Below are 21,495 nucleotides of genomic sequence, written 5' to 3'. Positions count from 1 at the left end.
TGTCCAGGTCAGCCTGGATCACCCGCCTATCTTCTGGCGTGGATGCTTTGCCCCAAAGTTTGGTGTCATCGGCGAACTTGGCCAGTCCACTTGGCCATTTTGAAAGTGGTTTATGTGCATTGAACTTCTGTTGTGTTACAGATATGAACTGGTTTCCAAGCACTTATACCAGCTTATTTGTAATTTCTGTCCCTAGCCTTATAGAGCAACTAAATAAGATATATATGGCACAAGCTTTTGTGAACCCAAGTACACTTCATCAGATGCTATCTATCAAGTGTACCATGAACCACTGTGAAGTGACAACATATTTCAGTTTCCCCCAGCAAAATCTTACTTTCCAAATGATTTTTAGAGGAGGCCACAGCAATCGAATGTGTCAAACTAATCCTGAAGTTGTAGGCTGAAAAAAAAGTTGTAGGTTCTGGCTGAGATAAATGACTGTATGATAAAGGGCAAGACATACTAATTGTTTAGGATGAATAATAGTGAATAAAAAGCAAGTTTTAATTATACAAATAAAAACTGATTGTTAAACTGCAAACTTTAAGCTGTCTCCTTTAAGGCAGTAACAGCACCTGCAAGGCTTTGCCTCCTGCAACTGCAGCAAGTTAACCTCTTTAGAATCACAAAGCACTAGGCACAATTGCCATCGGCAATAAAGGATATTCACTCCTGACTGCAAAAGAAAGCAATTGGACAAGGAAGTGACAGCCTGTCACATTTTGATTAAGGAGGACATTTTAAAGTTTGTTCTAAGAGCAAGGTTGTCCCTGTCCTTCTGGCAGGCTCCAGCTGCAGCAATGTGCATTTCATTTATAGTTTATGTATTCAACCACAAACATGTTAAAGTGGTGCTGGGAAGTCCCCTGAAAGCAGAAACATTTGTTAGGCAGTTGCCATGGCCTAAAGAGTGCTTTTTCTACTTTGCTAGATCCCCCGCAATTTACAGCCACAACAGTCTCTATGCGATTACAATTTGAGGTTTGAGGATTGGCACAGTTGCTTCTGAGGGAACTGTTTGCATCACACTACTTGACAGACAAGACATACATATTCAAGGGGTGGAATCAACTTAATCTTGCCCACTGAAGTGAGACATCAGCAGTTCCACTGCCAAAGTTTCCCTGCCAGTTTTGTGGATCTAATATTTCCCTGCTTGAAGATTTTTTTTTTGCTGCCAGTTGCATGGAAGACCTGCACAAACAGGGAACAGAAATGAACCCTGCTAATTGACCCTACTAATCTTCCTTCTATACACAAGGTACTGACAATGGCCTGAGGTAAGATGATAGGGAGAGGGGGGAAAAAAAAAAAAGGTTTTGAGCTTCTTTTAAGTCTTCTTTCAGTGTTTATTGCAACACTACCATATATACTTGAATCCAAGATGCCTGAATTTAAGATGACTGCAAACAATTACATTCTATACAGGGAAAATTATGCATCTGTTATAATCGTCCATGTAATCCATTATAGGAAGGTTGTCTTAAAATTTAGCCCCCACACTGCTGCAGGAAGCCAAGTTGCAGGGAAAATGGTAGTGTGGGGATGGAGGCAGGCAGCCTGCCTCCCCTTTCTTCTTTCCTACTTGTTCCTGCCACTTGCCTTCTGTTGTCTGCCACCCTACTAATTTTCCCCTCCCAGCCTCTGCTTACACTTTATAGCAGTTTTGGCTCCGACTTAGCCCAGAACATAAGAGCACACAGAGGCTCTGGCCCCAACCCCCCTGCCCTGAGCTGGTACTCAAATTCAGACCTAGACTTTATTTTCCCCAGGTTGAATAGCAAGACGGGACTAATCTTGGATTTGAGTAAATATGATATAGATATATCTATTAGGGGTGTGTGAAATGGGACGCATTAGATTTGGATTCAGCCTGAATTGAGGACAGTGATTCAATTAGTTGATTTGGATCACTGTCCCAATGCAATTAAGGCTAAATCCAAACCTGAAGATTCAATGCTGATTTGGCCATAGACACAGCTTTAAATGTTTTTTCATACCTTGAGGTACCAACTTGTAAACACTGTGACGGTGGGTGAGATGGAGTGTGTCATTCTCCCCCCCACCACCGTGCTCAGTGGCAGACCCAGAAGTGGACCAGAAGATCCCCCACCCCCACTCTCCCTCTGCTTGGCGATCGGCCACAGGGGAACCCTGGGTGCCCCCCCAGACCCAGGAAGTACCAGTTGCCGAACTAGGAGGCAGGGGCCCCCCAGTGACCCGGAAGCGCTTCTGGTCCACTTCCAGATCTGCTGCCAAGTGTGCTAGGGACCCCTCCGCGCTCCTGTGGGACCCTTCACCTGCCCCAGCATCTCAGCATTCACGAGCCGCCTGGTACCTTGAAGTAAGTAGAAAAAAAACCATTTAAAGCTGTGTCTGTCCGAATCATCAGATCTCTCTGAATTGATTTGGAGGGTTCTGATTTGATGTGGAGAAATTAAAGGGTCTCCTGGTTAAATCTGGATTCAGAGATTCGGCGGCCGAATTGGGCCGAATCTCCACTGAATTGAAATCAGTGACCGAAGCTTTGTACAGTCCTAACAGTTATACCTTTATAGACATATATTAAAAAAAAAAAAGCAGTTTCAAGTCCCAGTCTTGACACACACACGCCCCCCTCCCCCCCCCACCTTTTCCACTACCTCTCACCCTCCATAAAGGACAACAGAACCAATTGCTATGAGCAACAGCTGCTGCAGGTGGCATTGCACCCCCCGTGTACATTATGTTGTTCAGTTGCACCGAGTTCTCGGCATCTTTTTTCCCCTGCTGACCAGTTGTATTGTTCTATATGAGCTGGACTCTTGGACAACAAGCACTGGAAACAATGAAACATTTTTTTCCCAGTTTAAAAGCTCAAGAGAATTATTTCATCAGGGAAATGCATGAAAAATGCTTGACATCTTGGTATCACACACTAATCACAGACGCTCAAAAATAGTTTCAGGGATCCCAAAACACTTTATTAAGCACCACAAAACCAGCAAAATGAGTACTTTACAGCCAGGTGTTGAGAAGGGGGCAATCAGTTTAAGGGTAGGCCTGCTCATACAAATAGGGACACAGAGTTTTTAAAGAAATGCAGAAGACATATTAAGGCACTAGCAAAGTGGCCATCAAGAATGACGGGGGCAGGGGGCACATGGGTGCAGACTGAGACGCGTGCCTGGCTTCCCCTGCCCCCTCACCGCTTCAGGGCCAGGCTCACTCTTGCTCTCCCTGCCCCTGCCGCTTTGGGTCTGGGCCCATTCCTCAGCCTTCCCCCCTCCTGCTGCTTTGGGGCCAGGCCCGCTTTATGTCTGGTGCTGTTCTCCCCCCAGCCCACCTGCCTCCCCTCCCCACGAATGACTGAGGGGGCAGGCAGGGATGGAGAATCGCCACCCACCACCATCTCCAAGGAGCAGAGGGTGGGGGGTGAGGCTTGCCCCGCTGTCTCCTCCGCACCCGTCAGCCAGCAGCCTGTGCTGCTGCTGCCTGCAGGGAGCAAGGCCAGAGGGGGTGAGGTCCGTAGTGCTGGCCTGGCCCCTCCTTGCTCCATTGCCACCGTCTCAGGCTAGGTTGGGGTGAGGCTAGCATTGCTGGCCTGGCCCCCTGCCCCCCACTCTGTTGCCATCATGGCAGTGCACCACTGCCACCTCCTGTCCTGAACGCTCTTGAAGCACTTCGATTGGTTGTTTCAGACAACCAATCAGAGTGCGAATAAAAGTATTATGGACAGACAGACGAAGGCTTTTGTATATTAAAGGCATCTTGCTGCTGATTTAAAGGTGACAGCTTGAGCCTTGCTCTTGACTTATGTCAAAGGCTACTTCCTGTCAGCTTACTCATAAATAGGTACCTAGTCTTTCAACCTGTGACATCAAAGGTGACTAGCTATGGTAGTCCACTCTGCCCTCTTGGCTACAGAAACTGGCAATGATGGCCTCATGGGGCATTCGCAGGATCTTTAATGTCCTTAGGGCAGACGGATAGTTTTAAGATAAGCTTGAAAAAGACCAATGTCCTTGTTTAACCAGTGATTTCCTTAGGGTAAGGACTGTGTCTCTACCAAACCCATTAGTTGAGTTCTAGTAATCCAACAGACTTCACCATAGTAAGAGTCATGATGCATGTTACGGCTACAGGATGATGGGCTGGATTTGTGTGTTACTGTAGTAGGAACCGATTTCAAACTAGTTCGCTAGCCATCCATACAACCTGGTGACATTAAGTTTTATTTAAATATTGTTTGCTAGAATGTATCATACATGGCAAAATTAGCCATGAAAATCTGGTTTAATTTGCCACTTGTAAGATGCCATATATTTTAAGAAACACTTCATCTAATCTAACAAGGAATCAGGTGATGCACCCAAAATATTAGTCCTTCAAGCACCTGGATAAAGAAAAAGAGTAGGATCTAAATGGGATATTCTCCTCCTGGAAGACAGAAAATAAGTTTGATTACAGCACATGTAGAATTTACACATGGAAACATTTTAAGGTAGGAGCTGGCAAAAGCCTCAGAAACCACGAGATCCAAATGCACTAGGCAGTTATAGATTAAAATATTAGCATAAAATTATGCTTTGCTATTTAAGCCCAATATAATTGGGCAAACTAACTCTTCATACCAATCTAAACCACCAAGGTTTATAATGCAAGTGTTGGAGAAATCATTCCCTGACAGCAATGCAGGTAAACAATTCTTTGAACTAGTCAGTACAATCACAAAGCACATTTTCTTTAAAAACGCAGAACTGTTCCAAAACTGACTCACCTGTGTCTGTGCCATCTAGTGGTCTGCTTTACACCTGCTTACAGTAAGTAATTAACAAGCCTCAGAGAAGGCCGAGCATTATACAACACAGAAACACTTACTTTTTTTCAATTTTACACAATTATTTAAAATAAAAGGTAACAGTTTGAATATCAAACACTGAACTCTCCAGAATTACAAAACTAGGGTTTGCTGGATAGCATCATGTGGAGACTGATATGAGGTATTAAGTAAAATTTAATAATTTTTGCCATCTCCCAAGATGTACAATGGTACTAGGAAATACTCATTAGAGGTGAATGAGGAAGGAAGAAGATAAACCTTAAATGATGACTAGACAAGTGAAGAAAGACACGCAATTTTTTTTTTTTTTATATATAATGTCCTCCTTTTGTGACCATCTCAGAAAACTGAGATTCTTGTTTGGGGGTGATACAGCTCTGTTATATCCAGAGTTTGGGATCCTTAGCAGGGTAACAATACAGCTTAATATCAAGCATTTAGATTTCTTAAAAAAGACCTGTTGCAGTTAAGCACAACATTGTTATGAAGTCCATACAAAGTTTTCATACAAAGTTGAAGAGCAAACTATAGTTTCAATCTGGATTCCTTTGCTTGCAAAGTCCTGCTTACTAATTCAACTCTTTCTTTTAGTAAACTGGCTTTTTCAGCACTTGTGTGCACTTGAACGTTCTTTAATAAGAAGTGACTAAGGAAGAGCTTCAAACCTTCACGCAACATTCCCAATTTTGGGTTGTCAGATAACCTGGAGAGAGAAAGAGAACAAATCAGGAATAATTCCAATTTCTTATGTTCCAGGTGATGAAAATTATGAAGTGCTTTTTGTTCAAATGGCAGGTTTTGTGAAAATATCCAAATGAAGAATTCTCAATAAAAGCTAAATACTTTTGTTTTCATGTCAACAAGTAGAAGCTTACACTGATTTAACAACTAGCCAGACACCTTACATGCAAATCGGTTCTCAAAAGCAGTTTGGAATTTAAAGTGCTTCACAGGAGTTGACATAAGGCATAAGTTATGGCAAAATTAAAAGCATAGGCAATATACCCATGTATTTCAGATAGCATTTGGAATAGGTTTGTAAATGCACAGCAATAGAGACATTCCAGTTTTTAAGTAGGTCTAAAAAAATTGTAAAAGTAACATATTAATTACTATTACAATACCTAAAACTAATCTAATTCCAAAAGGTAGACACCACCACTGTTGATTCCATTACATAAGTGCTGTGCCATTATTTTCAGATACACTTAGCCCCGCCCCAGTTCTTTTTTAGAATAACTTACAAAGGTTCTTATACGCACCATAAACACACTTGTAATGAAATCCGATTACCTGTGACCTACACTGAACACTGTTCCATACTGTAATATAAATGGGTCCTTAAAAGCATGCTGTAACCAAGCTAATGCCTTGGATGCAAGTACATTTATTCAAGCTTTTCAGACAATTCATGGTTTGTAGAAAAAGGGAGAAAACACATTAGACCTAGATTATAGCCACTTCAGAGGGGTTAAGGCATTTCTTTTGATTACCTCTAAAAGGCATTCACCTGAAGACCCTCACCCCTCTCACATGAGAAATGGAGATTTTTAAATAATATGCAACAACATTGATAAACTAGCTTCCCCTTAATTTCTCATTTTGCAATGCATAAGTGAGGTAGCAGAACAATTTGGTGGCATGACTGAACTCTGAACCTGGCTGGTATATCAGGTGTGTTCATCAACAATTTTCTTGTTCTTGTTGGACAGTCTGATCACTGAAATCATGCACCATTTCAAAATCTGTATCAAGTGCTGGACATACATTTTTATTTTGTAATAGCAAGTGATACCCCAATCAAAATTGGAATCACTTTGGGTAAGGCACTGTACAAGCATATAGGAAGACGTGCCTCTGTCCCAAGAGTTTCTCTAAGTCAGATGTTTAGAACAGTAACAGAGAAAGCAAAGCCCTTTTATTTTTCCAATACCTATTCACTAAGCATTCCCTGGGAAGACCACCCATCACTTACCTTCCAAAAATGGTACTAAGTTCTTCTGAGTCTGTTTTTATTAACAGCATACTTAACACTTGCCGCAGGAAACGGACTTTGGGTTTGTCTAGTTCACTGAATTCAATTACCTAGTTAATAAGATAATAAGAATTAGTCTGAAAATAATAAAAAAAGAAAATTGCAAAAAACATTTTAAAACTATGGAATCATCTTTTAGAAGCTTGAAGATGCATCTTTATTTAGAAATATTGTGATCTTTCCTAGAATCTTAGGAAAATATGGCTGGCAAGGATCACCAGAGTTAATCTAGTTCAACCCCCTGCCTGAGGCAGGATCATCCTTATCTAAACCATTTTATACACATCCTTGTCTAACTTATTATTAAAACTACACAAATCAACCTGGTCTCAACTACAATCCTAGGCTGCCAAAAGGTATAGCAGGAGGGCAAGGACAGTCAGCATCCTGCTGCTGCATGGGTTGTTAAAAATACTCAAGAAATCCAAGGAAGAGGGCCAAGGCAATGGCCCCCAAACTCCTTGTCTGTACCAATATGACTCTGGAGTAAAATATTCCTTCCTGAACCCAAATATGGCAATTGGTCTGACCCTGAGCAGAGGGGAAAGACCCTTTAATCAGGAATCTCCAGCAGCAGCATCAGAGCACCCCAGTCAAAATCTCCAGCCTTGGCTTGCAGCCCACAGCCACAACTTCTGGCACGTCCACAGATACTGAGACCACAGCTAGCGGCACCTCCACAGGCACCGAAACCACAGCTACTGGCACCTCCACTGGGCCCACAGCCACAACTTCTGAGGAAGGGAATAAAACAAAACAAAACAAGCCTGACAAATGTAGTGACAGGAGGAAAAATAATTCCCTCCCAGCCCTTTAGCAACCAGCAAAGCCCAGAAGCAAAGGAATAACCACGCTATAGCACAGGCATAGCGACCCCTAGATGATCCCTGACTAATGCTTATCCAACTTTTTTTTAAGAGGTCCTTTTTCAGATACATAGGAGGTAAAAAGAAGGTACCAGGTAACATGGGGCCTCCACAAGACACTCTAGGAAATCTGGTCATTGCACCAGACAGCAAAGCTAACCTATTTAACAATTTCTTTGCCTCCATTTTTTTGAGTAGGGACCGGGTCACCCCGCCACTGGGACCTCCATAGACCCCAGGGGAGGCACACCCAGGCCTAGGGTCAGTGAGGATCTAGTCAGGGAACTGGACGTATTTAAATCAGCTGCTCCGGACAATCTCCACCCCTGAGTGCTGAGGGAATTGGCAAAGGTCATTGTGGGACCCCGGGCATAGCTTTATGAACACTCATGGTGCTTTGGCGTGGTGCCAGAGCACTGGAAGAGGGCGAACATGGTTCCCATCTTCAAAAAGGGGAAGAAGGAGGACCCAGGAAACTATAGGCCAGTCAGTCTTACCTTGATCCTGGGTAAACTTTTTGAGAGAATTATCCTGGTGCATGCCCATGAGGGGCCAGCAGGGGAGATTATGCTTAGGGGCAATCAACACGGGTTCATTAGCAGCAGGTCCTGTCAGACCAACCTGGTGGCCTTCTATGACCAGGTCACCAAATCCTTGGACGCAGGCGTAGCAGTGGACATAGTCTTCCTGGACTTTAGGAAGGCCTTAGACACTGTCTCTCACCCCGTTCTCATTAAAAACTAGGAGACTGTGGCATTGATACCTATAGTCAGATGGGTCACTAGTTGGCTGGAGGGCTGTACCCAGAGAGCAGTGGTGGACGGGTCTTACTTGACCTGGAGGGCAGTGGGGTTCTGCAGGGCTTGGGCCTGCACTGTTCAACATCTTCAGCAACTGGGACGTGGGTGTAAAAAGCACCCTGTTCAAATTCGCAGACGACACTAAGATGTGGGGAGAATTGGGCACGCTAGAAGGGAGGAATAGGCTACAATCGGACCTAGACAGGTTACAGGGGTGGGCGGATAAGAACAGGATGGGTTTCAATACTGACAAGTGCAAGGTGCTGCATTTCAGGAGGGATGTGGACAGCATGGAGAGGGTCCAGAGGAGACCACTCGCATGATCAGGGGGCAGCAGGGCAGGCCCTACGAGGAGAGGCTACGGGACCTGAACCTGTTCAGCCTCCACAAGAGAAGGCTGAGGGGGGATCTAGTGGCCGTTTACAAACTAGTCAGAGGGGACCAGCAGGCGTTGGGGGAGTCCTTGTTCCCCCGAGCGCAACCAGGAGTGACAAGAAATAACGGTCACAAGCTGGCAGAGGGTAGACTCAGGCTAGACATCAGGAGGCGCTACTTCACGGTCAGGGCGGCTAGGATCTGGAACCAACTTCCAAGAGAAGTGGTGCAGGCTCCTACCCTGGGGGTCTTTAAGACAAGGCTTGACAATCACCTTGCTGGGGTCGTTCGACCCCAGTACTCTTTCCTGCCATGGCAGGGGGTTGGACAGGACCTGAGCTGATCATCGACTATGAAACCTCTTTTTGAACAACGCTAAGGAAAGGGAATCCACAAGTTCCCTAGGCAGTCTATTTCACTTCCTCACTGTTCTAACAGCGAACAAATTTTTCCTGATATCCAGTCTAAATCTACAACTTCAAGCCATTGGGCTGTGTCTTACTCTCTGCAGCAAGAGGGAAGTGTTTTCCTTCTTTATGGCACTCCTTCATATATTTGAGGATTGGTTTCTTGTCCCCTCAAGTGCCTTTTCCACAAGCTGAATAGGCTTATTTCCTTCAACACTTTCCTTCCAAGCTCTTTATCAATTTTGTTGCTCACCCCGGACCCTAACTTTTCATGCCTTTTTTAAAATGCGGAGCCCAAAACTGCCCATCACACTCTAAACGAGGCTTAATCAGTGCCGAGTAAAGAATCACCATCACTTCCCGTTTCTTGCACCTAATGTCTTCATTGAGGCAGTCCAAAATTGCATTTGCCTTTTGAGCAGCTGTGTCACACTCCAGACTCATATTGAGTTTGTGATCCAGTGGCATCCGGGATCACCATAAATGAAAAGCAAACCAATCATAAATCAAAAGAATGAGCCTTGCATAATTTGACAAACTGGAGATGAAAACAAAGAATAATCCCTTACGCTTCAGTTCAAAAACACCTACTGGCTTCACATACACATTGGATAAGAGTTGCACACAAGAGAATCTAATTGAATCTGCCACAAGAGATCACTGCATGGAAGAGCAATTGCTCAAAACCAACTTCTAAAGCCACCCATGTGGGGCACCCTATTTACCAGTACTAAGATACCCAGATGGGTCTTTCCAAGGAGACAGGCCCCTCTGACATATGCAGGCAGCCAAAGCACACTTCCTGCTCAGTCAGAATCTGAGAACATTTCTGTGGCAGCCCATCTCTTCAGCATCTGGGGGCCCCAAAGACTGCTACAGTACAACAGCAGGGGCAGCACTCTTTTGCCCTGCAATACAGCATGGTTTTATCATAACCAGAATTTGGGGTAGTCTAACAACACTCGCGTAATTTCAACTATATTAGTATAAGTATACCAGTACAACCTTAATAGTGTGGGCTGCAGTTATTTTGGTATAAAAGTGATTATCCCACTACAGTATTATTCTGAACAGGAAATGGAATAAACTGCATCTTAACTAGGGAATATACAGAGTGTAGCTATTTCAGTAAACAGTTTATTCACCCCTCACTGAGGGTAAGAAGTGGGGGGCAACTCTGTAGACAAACCTTGAAGACATTTGGAATCCAGGTCATTACTTTGCTCCCTGAACAGCCATCTCAGTAATTTTACTCCAAAATGGAAGATTCAACATCAAGGCAGTAATTAGCAAAGTCAACAGAATCCATGGATATCCTCAAGACCTTGCTCTAAAGGCATGTTTAAGTGGTAAGGCCGCAGTTGAAGTACCGTGTCCAGTTCTGGGTGCCGCACTTCAGGAGGGATGTCAAGGGGGTCCAGAGGAGGGCCACTCGCATGATCAGGGGGCAGCAGGGCAGGCCCTATGAGCAGAGGCTATGGGACCTGAACCTGTTCAGCCTCCACAAGAGAAGGGTGAGAGGGGATATGGTGGCCATCTACAAACTGGCCAAGGCTATGGGAGAGTCCCTGTTCCCCTAAGCACTATAGGAAGTAACAAGGAATAATGGCCATAAATTGACTGACAGTAGATTCAGGCTAGATATCAGGAGGCACTACTTCACAGTCAGGGCAGCTAGGAGCTGGAACCAACTTCCAAGGGAAGTGGTGCTTGCTTTTACCCTGAGGGTCTTCAAAAGGAGGCTAGATAAATCACCTGGCTGGGGTCAATTGACCCCAGCTTGCTTTCTTTCCTGCCCATGGCAGGCGGTTGGACTTGATGATGATCTGCTTAGGTCCCTTCCAACGGTACCAACTATGAAACTGTGGTTTTGACATCCTGCCTTCTCCAAAGGAACAAAATAATCCCAACTAGTTAGTAACCGCCTCAAACCTCACTGCTGGTTTTTAGCATGATAAAAAAGCCATGCACCCTTTTGTAGCAAAGCAGTTTGCAACTCAACTAGCCTATTCTGTACATAAAGGAAGGTTAACTACCTCTAATATAGGCAGTATAAATATGGGAGAAAAAAAACAAACATATATTGTCTTCAACTCTGATTTCCCATAAAACACTATTCCTGTCTACAGTAGACCAAATTCTGTCTTCTGCATACGGATTTTAAGTACTTTCCAGATGCCCCTTTCCAAGTTCCTCTTAACAAATTTATCCTCATGGCATCACAAAAAGAGAGAGCATCTCCTAATGGTCAGTGCACTGGGCTAGGACCTTGGTTTTAATTCCGTGCTCTGCCACTGGCCTTCAGAGTAACTTTAGGTGCCTCTCTGGACCTCAGTTTCCACACTTGTAAGATAGGCATAATGATGCATTGTAAAGTGCTGTGAGTCTCTGGATGAAAGCACTAGATATTATCATTAGCCTCATTTTACAGATGGGGAATGGAGACAAGTGACTTCATCAGTCTCTCAGGAAATCTGTGGCACTGAACCCAGGCTTCATGAGCCCCAAAGCTAGCATCTTAACTACTGAGCCAAGCTTCTCAGTTTGGCCATTACAACATTTGCATGAAGGTAGCTCACATCCCCAAGTTTAGGGCAGTTTGACAACTGAGTTAATTTCAGCAGGCAGAGAAAAGTTCAGCTTTGAATAATCAAAACTGGATAAACACCAACGCTGTAACACTGGCTAGACAGCAACCAGTGATAACAACAACACATCTTCCATCAAAGTAAAAGTTATGTTCAAAGTGCAAAAATACTTTAAAGAGAGAATATGCTGACCTTGAGGACTGAAATGGAGAGTGATTTTGTCTTTAACACATGAACTAACAGACACACCAGGTTGGAGAAGGCAGTGGGTGACAGGTTTCCCAAATCTCGAATTTTATCCCAAAAACTGAACTGGAATGTCATCTACATTTAAGAATAAAAGAGAATTCAAGTCACAAGTCAAATAAGGAAGTACTACTATGTAATATCATAGTGGCAAGTGCTCAAACCTACCTTACTACATCTTTTCCATTCAGGTAGCGAGCAAGCATCAAAATATTTTTTAAAACTGATTTATGAGCTTTTCCAAAAGATTTGCAAAGCAAAATGAAGACAATTTAGGTCAGAAATTGCCCCCTGGTCTGAAAATCATATAAACCAAATTGGTTAGCAACCTATGGCCTGGTTTGCAGCTGCATCTGGCTTTGGCAGCATGGGCTTTGCCTGTGCTGCACTGAGGCTGTAGGGACACGGAGAAGAGGCAGTAGAGAGAAGCAGTGATGGCTAGGTCCTGGTGCCAGCCTGCCTTGGACCTGATCTGGGTCACTCTGGCCCACCACTGGAAAATGTTGCTGACTGCTGAGCTGACAAACAGTTTTAACAATTACAAAACTAAGCTACATAGCTGCATATAAGTGGTGCTCTGTGCAGATGCAGGAGTCTAATGATAGGGCTCTATTTTGCAGAATCTGGACCTTAGCCTTGATTCACAACTTTCTGAAATTAAACAACAGATGTTTTAAGTGCCACTTTTCTGTCTACAAGCTCCACAATTATCAACTTCAAACATTATAAATTTTATATCAGTCACACAAGATGCACATAAGAAGTAGCTGTCTAGGAGCCTTACAAACTTTTTATACTCTATTGATGAAACATTTTGGGAGTTATCTGCGTACAAAGCAGAAAAAAATTATTCAAAAAAGGAACTGTGCACACACACACAATAAAAATCACCCAGGTTGGTTTTTTTTTCCTTCAGCTTTTATGCTGAAGCACCAAGAGAAATAAGTCTGCATGAAACGTCTACAATTATGAGTACAGTTTACGGTTTCTGTTTAGAAAACCCAACCATCTTGTAGTTTCAATAGCAAGAGAAGCAACTATAACTACTACATCATTCTTTTTTTTCCAGCTGTTGGATGGCAAAGGGTCAGTGGTTTATGCTGGGTGCAAGAGGGGTCTCTTTAACAACTTCCTTTCCCAAAACATCACATGCAGTTTCCTGATTTTAGTTTGTTACATGCTTACTGGTTCTTCTGGCCAAAGGAATCTCAATGGAACAGCTGAAAGTGATGACCTTGTAAGCAGGTTTTTAGTTAAAAGTATGCTTAGGCAGAAAGAGCTGTTTTGTGTTATTACGTAACGAAAGAGATTGGTATGATAAACCTGACAGTGGATACCAACAATGGAAAACTTTAGACGGAGAAATAAATAAAACCCCCACATTTTGGTGGCATAAATGAAGCATGAACAAATCTTTATTTACCTGAAATCTTCTATCATATTCACAAAACTTGGCAGCCAAATACGCATAGAAGGGGTTATATGTCTTTTCCTGGAGGCAACAGTCAAGTAGAACATGAACAATCTCTCTTTCCTGCTGATCTTTAAGTCCCAGCCTGCAATTTCAATAAAGAGAACAACAATAGTTCATTGAGCTTAAAAATATTGACTGCCTTAAAGTAAGAGTTGCTGGCTATTCCTCAGAATCAATTAAATTACTCTGTTGCAACAGAAATGAAATCCTAAAAGCTTTAAATTGAAACAAATTGTCAACTGCATAAGCCAACCCAACATACTCAGTGGGCGGCAAGTGCTGTCATTGAGATGTAACTGAAGGACACAAACAACAAGGGATAGATAGAGAATGACAAACACAATGGGCTTCTGAAGAGGGAAATGCAGCAGACTATGTTTGCTGACTGAGAAACAGGCACAAATCACAGCCAGATTGTTCTTTAACCTTTAGGAAGCAAGAGCTGAAGCCCTGAAAAACAGTAAATTTCACAGGGGAGGTCAAAGAGGGAGCTAAAAGCTGTGGGTCCTCAGATCGAGTCATATCCTCAACCGTGGTTTGGGGAGGGAAAGGTTGCCTTTACTTGACCATTGCCAAGGTTGTTAGGAAGAGACATTTTATTAAATTCAACTACAGATGAGAAAACTATACATCTTCAATCTTTTTTTGGTTGGAGACACAAACCCAGTTTTTTTTGAGTGGTGACCAAGGGACCCATGTGACATGAGTTTGACTGTTTCAGTCCAGGTCCTAACAAATGGCACCCACATTAAGAAAAGCAGTAATAATTGCAGCAGCACAATCAGTACTAATTGGCACCCATGCCGGCTGTCTCAGCAGAAAGGTCAATGCCCATCTAAAAGAAGGTCAAGGGACTTTGGCAAAGAACAGTACCTCAACACTGCACCTATTCTGTGAATAAATATGATTTAGTTTCCAGTACTGCCAAGTATTTGGCAGTACTAAAATCAATTAAAAAATAAAATGATTAATATTTTAATCTGAAATGTCAAACGTTTTTTGCACTGCTGTAAGACTGGACTTTTTTTTGTAACAGACTTGTATTATCTTCCTGCATTAGGAATACAAAATCCCTGGGATCTTCCTCAATACTTGGTAGAATGCAGATTGTCATGGACTGCTAGGAGTCTAATCTCAGATGGCTGTGTAAATTTCAAGATACCTGCCACTGTACTTGCGTACACGTGCACCACAGATTTTCAAAGGTAAGGTCCATACCTCTGGTTCCCTTTCCCTAGTCAGCCTACTGCTCTGCTTTATGCTCCCCAGTGGGGACTTCTTTCCTGGTCTGGTGCCCTGCTTTCTGTTCTCTGCCTGATCAGTAGCCGTGTTCCCAGTTCCTTCCCTGATCTGCTGTATACCACACACAGAGGCTACCCCGTCACTTGTAGGGGACAGTCCGGTTATCCTCTATTAAAACAAAACCCAATGCCTTTATGTCCTCTATTTCTTCAAGAGAAAAAGAGGACGTAAAGGCGTCTGGTTTCATATCAATAGAGGACAGAGGACAACCAGACTGTCCGCCCTAGTCACTTGCAGCATGTCCTGCATGTTGGCCACCCCTGGTTTAGGCTTTTATAAAACATAAATCTAAAATTGTTTTTAATCTTTTATTTACAAGACCTTAAAAACACCAACTTTAATAGTCTAACATAACAGTGGGCTTATCACACTTTCTAGGCTACAGTCTCAATCTCACAAGTAAATTACAGCAAAATTTTGTTGTTGCTATAATTGCCTAAACATTGATTTCTCCGCTCTTTACTTTTCCTGGTCTGTGTTACTACAATAGTTCTAATTTTTTATTCTCTTGTTTAAATGTATCTGGCTTTTGCTAGTCTTGATGCTTACTTTTGTTCTCACTTTAAAACAAATTAAAATTTCACCGATACCAACAGGCTGAGGCTAACACAGAACAGAGGCTAACTGAAACAGAATATTCTGATTCTAGGTGGCAAAGCATAGGGGGTGCACATGCATCCCCCAAGTGTCAGTGCACCCCACGACTGTCCATGCTTGCCACTTAGGCAATGTGCTGGGGAACACCGGTGGGCCCCCCCGCAAGCACCAGCTGGGGAGTGACACTTTCAGAAGCGAGAGTGGCTGCGGGGGAACCCCCCCAGTCAGTGACTGGTTGCTGGGGGGTTGGGGCATGTGCCCCACTCTGACTAACATGGCACCAGTTGCCCATGTCTAATTCTCAAAATAATAGAATAGATTATCATTGCCCAGTCTGGTATTTAGACTCGATTACCAGAACAACACTACCCCAGTCTTAACCGATTTTGCTGTTTAGTGGTTAATAGCTTTATGTAAATATTCTAATGCTTGGCTATTTGAAGCCTGTTTAATAAATTTAAGTGCAATTCCAGAATTAATTCCCAATTCAGATGCTTTTCTTTGCACTGCTCATTTGTTCAGTTGCCACTGTACATTGCCAGTTTCTTAGCAGTGAGTGGATGGTGGTTTTTGATTATCTTAGAAAATCTGCACCCCTACATTCAGCAGCAGTGGCCAAATCTCCAAATCAGATCTGGCTAAAAATTGATTCAGGACAGTGATTCGAATCACTAAATCAACTCACTGTCCCCCAAAATCAGCCAAATCCAAAGCGAATACTAGCTGCTTCACACAGGCTTAGTAGAAACACCTTGTTTGTCTAAAACAGCTCCTTGGTCATAGCCATTTCTTCTAAAGTGCTCCCTGGAAGGTTAACAATATTTTGGTCCATTCCTTACTCCTTGACTTGTACTTTAGTTCTGCTGCACTGCTTGGCTTCCTTGTCATCATCACTTCTGATGGTTCTTCACTCCATCCTCACCTCAACCCTTAGCAACTTTCGCACTCTGTACTTACTTCAAAAGCTTTTCAAAGGCATCCAAGAAGTCTTCACTAGTCATTAAGACACAAAAAATATTTTTCCTGATGTCAGTGTTCATTCTCTGCTTACGAGCAAGCTCCAGTATCTTTGAACTCACCTAAAAAGAAATTTCATTTTTAGACATGATGGAGAAAAATACTTCCACTGCAATCTCTCCAACATGACCGATTATTTGAGGCAAATTGTGAAGCAACAATCCAAAGGCCTTTTGGCCTTTATCACTGGAAATCAACATAAGAATTGTTATGGCTTCGCCTTCTACCAAGGAAAATCAAGTGAGTTAGAAGTGCTTTTTTAAGGGCCATGGATATAAGAACAGGATAAAGAGTAGCAAGTCAACTATCCCACTTTAAAATAAAGTTACTGCCCCTATACATGATTTAGCTTTGCCCCAATAGCAGCAGAATGACTTCTGGATGAAGAAGCATTACAACTGCTCTACTTTCCTAAGTACCTACCTCTTCAGTGCTCTACCTTTATAGCAGAACTAGTTTCAGGTTTATCCCTGGTCTATAATCTAATTTAAATGGCTGTACTCTTCTTGCCATGTGACTTGTGCAATTTAAAAATAAGTTAACTGTATATCTCGTAGGAACAAGGGACCTTACTCAAAGTCCTGGAATCCTTCTTTGACAGTGCCTGCTTTTCTCATTTTATATGTCAAAAAGCTAAGAAATTTTCTGTAATTTCAGAAGGTGGAAAAGACAATTTCAGGGCCAGGGCAAACAGAAATCTGACCCCCACAAACCACATTAGAAAGAGACAGATGTCACATGGAGCTTCTATAAACTCCATAGATGTGCACTGCTTTACAAATTAGAAAGATGAATCTTACAGTCCAAAGGCTCAGTTCTACAAAACGCTGTTAGGCTTGAGAGGCCAATTCACGTGTCCCAAGGACAAAAAAATTTTTTGATACATTCTTTAATTAATAGCATGTCTATATATGTACCTTTCCAACAGGCAGTTGCTGCTGAGTCTTGTTGTTGGTATTATCAATCATTGGTGCTCCACTCCAAGATGACCCTATAATCCACCAGCGACCAACTTGGTCAGCGTTGAGGAGCGATTCTAATGATACACGAAGCTGAGTCTCTCTTCCAGAACCACTGTTGTGAACCTTGTACAACAACAAAAACAACAGGAGCATCTTTCAGTTCCAAGCAGGTTTTTAATTTAATTTAAAGGATTTTAGATCAAAAGCCCACTTTTTAAAAGTCTCCCTACTGTGCTGTCAAATCTTCCTCCTCGTAACTTTTCCTTCTAATCATGACCTACAAAACCTACACAATTCCATTTATTTTAAATAAAAATATATATATGTTCCTAAATCTGCATTTTTGGACTTCATTGCTTTTTCTTTTTTTTAAATGAACACCCACCAAAAAAGAAATCCAGAAGATTATCTTCATTCACTAAATTATAAAAGCTTTGGTTTAAATTCCAATCTAGTTACAAATTAAAAATTATTTGCAGTCTCTTATTTTCTATGGCACATTTTTGCTCATATGAAATCACTAAAACTTTCAGTACACCTAGTGGTAGCAGGAGATAAGGAATAGATGGGAAAAGATGTTACAAGTAGGTTTTAAAGGTACACTTGCAAAACTGTAATAAAAAGCTCTACAGAACCTGCCTAAAACATGCCTAGATATAATCTATTAAATTCCTAACTTTGCACATTATAGTGACACAAATTTCAGAAAAATATCCACTCTTCTGAAGCGCTGCTGGTTAACTGGATAAACCTCAGGTTTGAGAAGTGCAGTTTCTGACATGACAACTTGCCTGCTCTGCATAAAATGTTAAAGGATCCTACACCACTTTCTGCAAGCCCCAGCATACTTAGAAAAAAATTCCCTCATTTCTCTAACTGTTTAGCAACATGCAACTGGATACTAACACCTAGACAGCTGCATTTCAGGAGTTTCTCAGGATGTGAACTCTGACCTGCTCTACACTGCAGTTTTGTCAGCTAGGGGATGCAAAAATACAGAACACTTCAACTGACTTTGCTCTGTCATTTATAGGATGGTGAATTATGCCACCAGAAAACTGCATCTGTCATATCTCCACTACAGGGTTCTGCCATCATAGCTATAGTGACATAAAAACAACATTTCCCAGCTGTGCAAGAGATTTAACATACGTCAGCATCACCTTAAAAAGGGTCTTGCAGTTAGTTCTGAAGGTATGACTTAGGAACAGTTGTAGTATGGATATACCAAAAACAAAATCCTTACCAATGGTCTCTGCAGTTTGCGCAGTTTCTCAACTGGTTCAGGGTCATAACCTGGGATTTTCCGCATATCATTATTTTTGAGTGCCAGCATAGTCTCTAGCATAAAGTGAACCTACAGGAGGGAAAAAAAACCCAACATGACGACTTAGCTGCTGGAAAAAGGGTCATTAAAAGTGCAAACTTACCTGGAATGTGTTACTGCGCACACACACACAAGCACTTTGGCTGCAATACATTCTGGAATCTAGATTACATACTTGCACATATAAAATTCTGGCTAAGAGACCATATTCATTTCAAGTACTATTGCCTCTATTTGTTTTAAAGCCAGGCTCATACCTCTGCTTATTATGGGTTTTGACTCAAACAACACTGAATAATGAACTGAATACCTCAAACTTTGCATAACAACGTGGTCCTAGTTACAGCTATTTCAGATCATGCTGGTCTTTGTATTTTGGAAACAAACTTTCCTTTGTATGTTTTTCTCTATGTACACAAAAACAGAAGTTAAATGCAATATTAATTTACGATCTAATCTGACAACATAACAAAGAACTTTAGCTGACAAATTTAACACAAGTTGAAGGTGTTGGCAAGTTTAAAAGATCATAGAATCATAGAAGTAGGGTTGGAAGGGACCTTGTAGATCTTCAAGTCCGACCCCCTGCCTGGGCAGGAGAAAAACTGGGCTCAAATGACTCCAGCCAAGTAGGCATCAAGCCTCTTCTTAAAAACCTCCAGGGTAGGAGCCAGCACCATTTCCTTTGGAAGTTGGTTCCAGATCCTAGCCGCCCTAACTGTGAAGCAGTTCTTACGGATGTAAGATTTAATCAATTCTTTAATGAATTCTGTCTACACAAGAAAATTTGTCCTATTATGTATCCAAATGTATTCATACCCTGGACTGGTCCTGAAATTTCTTCCCAACAGCACTTGCTTTGTTCTGAGCCTCACTGATCAGTTCCTTCAATGCAGAGGCATCATCTTTCCTCAAGGAAAAGCCCACATTTTTCAGGAGTAGCAAAATCAGTTCAATGTCCTTTTCCGTGAATGTGCTAACAAGCTTCTTCAGAATGTCAAAGATCAGCAGTGAATGCACGACATGGAAGTTATACAAATGGGCAATCAAGATAAAGAGGTTTTCACATTCTTTCCCTTCAGTCTCACTTGTATAGAGTTCATCAAATTTCTTTACTACTGCCTCCAAAAAGTGTGCACCAACCTGGCAAAGAAAAAAAATATTACCAGTAAGTTAGCATACATGCAATTAATTGTTTTAAACAGCAGCTGCAAAAGCATAAATGCTGATAATTACACCAACAATTAACTTTGGAGAATGCTGCTACACCCCTCCTTCAACATAAATTTTAAATATCAACATCATAAAAAAAAAAAAAAAAGAGCGTACACTATATTTTTCTTACATTTTTCTTTCTTCTCCTTAAAATACATACTATTTACATCCTGTCCACTGCCACATGGCAATTATATTTTTACACATGCAGCCCAGTTATCCTTTCAGACCTATGTTTGATGAAACAAAGATAAAGAACCAACTACAAAAATATTTGTTTAAAACAAAGAAACTGGAAGTATTACTCACTGCAGCATGGATTACCATGCTCCCAGTTGCTAAGCTAATACAGCTTCTTACTCCAAGTAATTTGTACACTGAAAGACAACGTGTCCAGTACCAAAAATTACTACACTTGATCTAAGCCGTCGTCAAGAGGCCAACAAGCAAAGAGAGCCCAATATTTTAAATTAAAATTATTTGCCATGAAAAGCCTAATAAGATAGGTATGTTTTTTTCTCAGCTTGTAGTTGTGGATTTTGCATTACTACTAGCTGACTCCAAATTTTAGATAAAACTCAAGTAATTGCTGAATATGTTCAATCTGGAAAAAGATCCTAGGATAATTCAATACCTCCTTGATTCTTCATTCATCAGCAGTAATATTACATCTACATTCTTTGAAAAAAAGATATGCCAAACATCTTAGCTCCAACTGTGCACGTAATCACTTGTCAACTATTCATTTTAAAAAACAAGCTATGTAATTAAAAAACACGTAATACCGCCATGCCAATATTGCAGTTATAATTATTAAAAACTGCATTATGTTCCAAAAGCAATTCTGACTTGCTTGCATTTCACTTCCCCAATGGTTTCAGGTGTAACATTTAACAATACAGCACAAAGATTTAAATGTTTTCATTTGCAGACCCCCTAAAAAATTTCAAATGGAGGTGTAGATCTTTTTGAATGATAAGTGCAGGTATTCACATGCTTTTGATTGATCATAGTCATCTTTTGCAGATCCCCAAGGGGCCACAGACCACAGGTTGAAAACCACTGATATAGCAATATACTTACCTGTGCATTCAACAACAAAAACATTACATACACGCTACACAGTCTTGTAAAGATGGCTATAGAAATCTTAACTTTTGCATCTCCTGTATCAATTCTGACTGTAGCCTTAATGTTACCTCATAGTTTCGTGCACTTTATAGTCTAGACTTTTTAAAAAACAAAATATCTTATGCTTTATAATGCATTTAGACAGTCACGATTAAATTCTTAAATGTGCACTAAAAAGTCTCTGACACACGGCATAGTTATTTTTAGGGGTGCGCCGATAAAGATATTCTTGGCTGACACCGATGGCTGATTATTAAGCAGCCATACTGGCTGATACCAATCCGACAGCTGATTTACAAGAATGCAGCACGGCAGCTTGGAGAGCAGC

At 41.7% G+C, this 21,495-nt stretch overlaps 1 protein-coding gene across 1 annotated transcript in view; it reads right to left on the bottom strand.

Moving 5' to 3' along the window:
- Window positions 1–4,203: 4,203 nt before the first annotated feature.
- Window positions 4,204–21,495, bottom strand: part of NOM1 (nucleolar protein with MIF4G domain 1) — a 22,240-nt gene continuing 4,948 nt past the window's right edge. Inside the window, exons 4-11 of the mRNA XM_019530567.1 lie at window positions 19,641–19,964; window positions 18,741–18,851; window positions 17,450–17,617; window positions 16,473–16,594; window positions 13,566–13,698; window positions 12,089–12,220; window positions 6,801–6,910; window positions 4,204–5,528 (exon numbers count right to left, since the gene is read on the bottom strand). Coding sequence (XP_019386112.1) covers window positions 5,351–5,528; window positions 6,801–6,910; window positions 12,089–12,220; window positions 13,566–13,698; window positions 16,473–16,594; window positions 17,450–17,617; window positions 18,741–18,851; window positions 19,641–19,964 — 1,278 coding nt within the window. The 3' untranslated portion in view covers window positions 4,204–5,350. The remainder of the gene's footprint in view (window positions 5,529–6,800; window positions 6,911–12,088; window positions 12,221–13,565; window positions 13,699–16,472; window positions 16,595–17,449; window positions 17,618–18,740; window positions 18,852–19,640; window positions 19,965–21,495) is intronic.

The sequence above is a fragment of the Crocodylus porosus genome, unplaced genomic scaffold, assembly GCF_001723895.1.
Source record: "Crocodylus porosus isolate Cpor-Errol unplaced genomic scaffold, CroPor_comp1, whole genome shotgun sequence".
In the NCBI taxonomy this organism is placed as follows: domain Eukaryota; kingdom Metazoa; phylum Chordata; order Crocodylia; family Crocodylidae; genus Crocodylus; species Crocodylus porosus.
Note: the sequence above shows the minus strand (reverse complement) of the source record. Positions and strands in the feature narration are given on the sequence as shown.